The sequence below is a fragment of the Dendrobium catenatum genome, unplaced genomic scaffold (assembly GCF_001605985.2).
Source record: "Dendrobium catenatum unplaced genomic scaffold, ASM160598v2 fragScaff_scaffold_651, whole genome shotgun sequence".
In the NCBI taxonomy this organism is placed as follows: domain Eukaryota; kingdom Viridiplantae; phylum Streptophyta; class Magnoliopsida; order Asparagales; family Orchidaceae; genus Dendrobium; species Dendrobium catenatum.
In genome coordinates, this window is record NW_021319113.1 from 1709029 (window position 1) to 1710483 (window position 1455).

At 39.6% G+C, this 1455-nt stretch overlaps 1 protein-coding gene across 1 annotated transcript; it reads right to left on the bottom strand.

Annotated features, from left to right (window-relative positions):
- Positions 1–567: 567 nt before the first annotated feature.
- Positions 568–1137, bottom strand: LOC110092446 (2-isopropylmalate synthase 2, chloroplastic-like). Its single transcript, XM_020817004.2, has one exon. It carries the CDS (start codon positions 1135–1137, stop codon positions 568–570), a length of 570 nt encoding a protein of 189 aa, XP_020672663.2.
- Positions 1138–1455: the final 318 nt, after the last annotated feature.

Consider the following 1455-nt stretch of genomic DNA (forward strand, 5'->3'; position numbering starts at 1 on the left):
ACGAATGTTGGCCATTAAAAGAGAAGCATAAAACTAAATTAAGTGTTGAATAGATGAGGATATTTAGGTGGATGAGCGGCTTTACCCTTAGAGATAGGATACGAAATGAGCATATACGTGAAAAGATTAGAGTTGCTCCATTAGAAGATAAAATTAGAGAGAGTCAGCTTCGATGGTTTGGTCACATTAAACAGAGGCCTTCCGATGACCTAATTAGGAAAGTTGAGGTATTAGATTTGACTTATGTTAAGAAATGTTGAGGTAGAACAAAATATTTTTGTTAGAAAATATTAGAAATGATCTTTCTTTATTAAATCTAAATGAGAATTTGATTTTTAACATGACACAATGGCGAAAAAGAATTCATATAGCAGATCCAACGTAGTGGGACAAAGGCTTGATATTGGTGTTTGTTGTTGTTATACGGTCCTATTTTTTACTTGATAATTGACAATTGATATCAAGGGTCAACTTTTGTTTTACCACGTTAGTAGAGTTCGAGATTCTAAATTTAATTAAAATAAATAAATTATATAGTTCATTAATAAAATCTTTTTTTTTAATAAATTAAATAATTAAAACTTGTATTTTTGCCACTCGCCTGAGAGAGTCCTCGGCGGCAAAGGAGATATCTTGAAAGCCGACACTTCTCGCATACGCGACCATTTCCCTTGCAATCGCCACCACCTCATCTGCGTTCTTCTTCAGCTTATGCCGCATATGAATCTCGCTCGTTGCAATAAAGGTAGCAATCCTCGGCCGCAGAGCGCCGCTCACCGCCGCCCACGCCGCATCAATATCTCTCTTTGATGTGCGCGCCACGACGACGATGATCGGCACATGGCCTCCCAATCTTCCACCATGTTGCACATTCCCAACCTCATCGGCGATAGATTTAACGGCATTGAAATCCTCCGGCGAGGAAACCGGGAAGCCGGCGTCGATGACGTCGACGCCGAGGAGGACGAGGTTTCGGGCGATGACGATCTTCTGCTCGGCGGTCATGGCGGCGCCAGGTGCTTGCTCGCCGTCGCGGAGGGTGGTGTCAAGAATGCGAACGTAGTAAGGGTCATTGATAGAGTGGAAAGTGGAGGGAGGGCGGCCGGCAGTGACTGTGGAGGCCGGAAGAAAAGCCATTACTGGAGGAGGAGGAGGAGGAGGAGGGGACTTGAAGTTCGTGGCGTAGTTTAAGATTGGCTGCCATCCTATATATTTTATCCAGGATGGTAACAGTTCCCATTGGATGGATTTATTTTTAAATATATATATTAACAAAATAAATCGATATTGGGCGAGTGGTAGGTAGGCTTATATTATATTAACATTAAGTTGGGTGCTAAATAAAAAAAATAAATCGATTTGTATAAACATATATTATATTATATTAATATTAAATAAATATTGAATATTATAATTCAAAAAATGAAAAAAAAGGATTTTGCATTTTAATTAAAA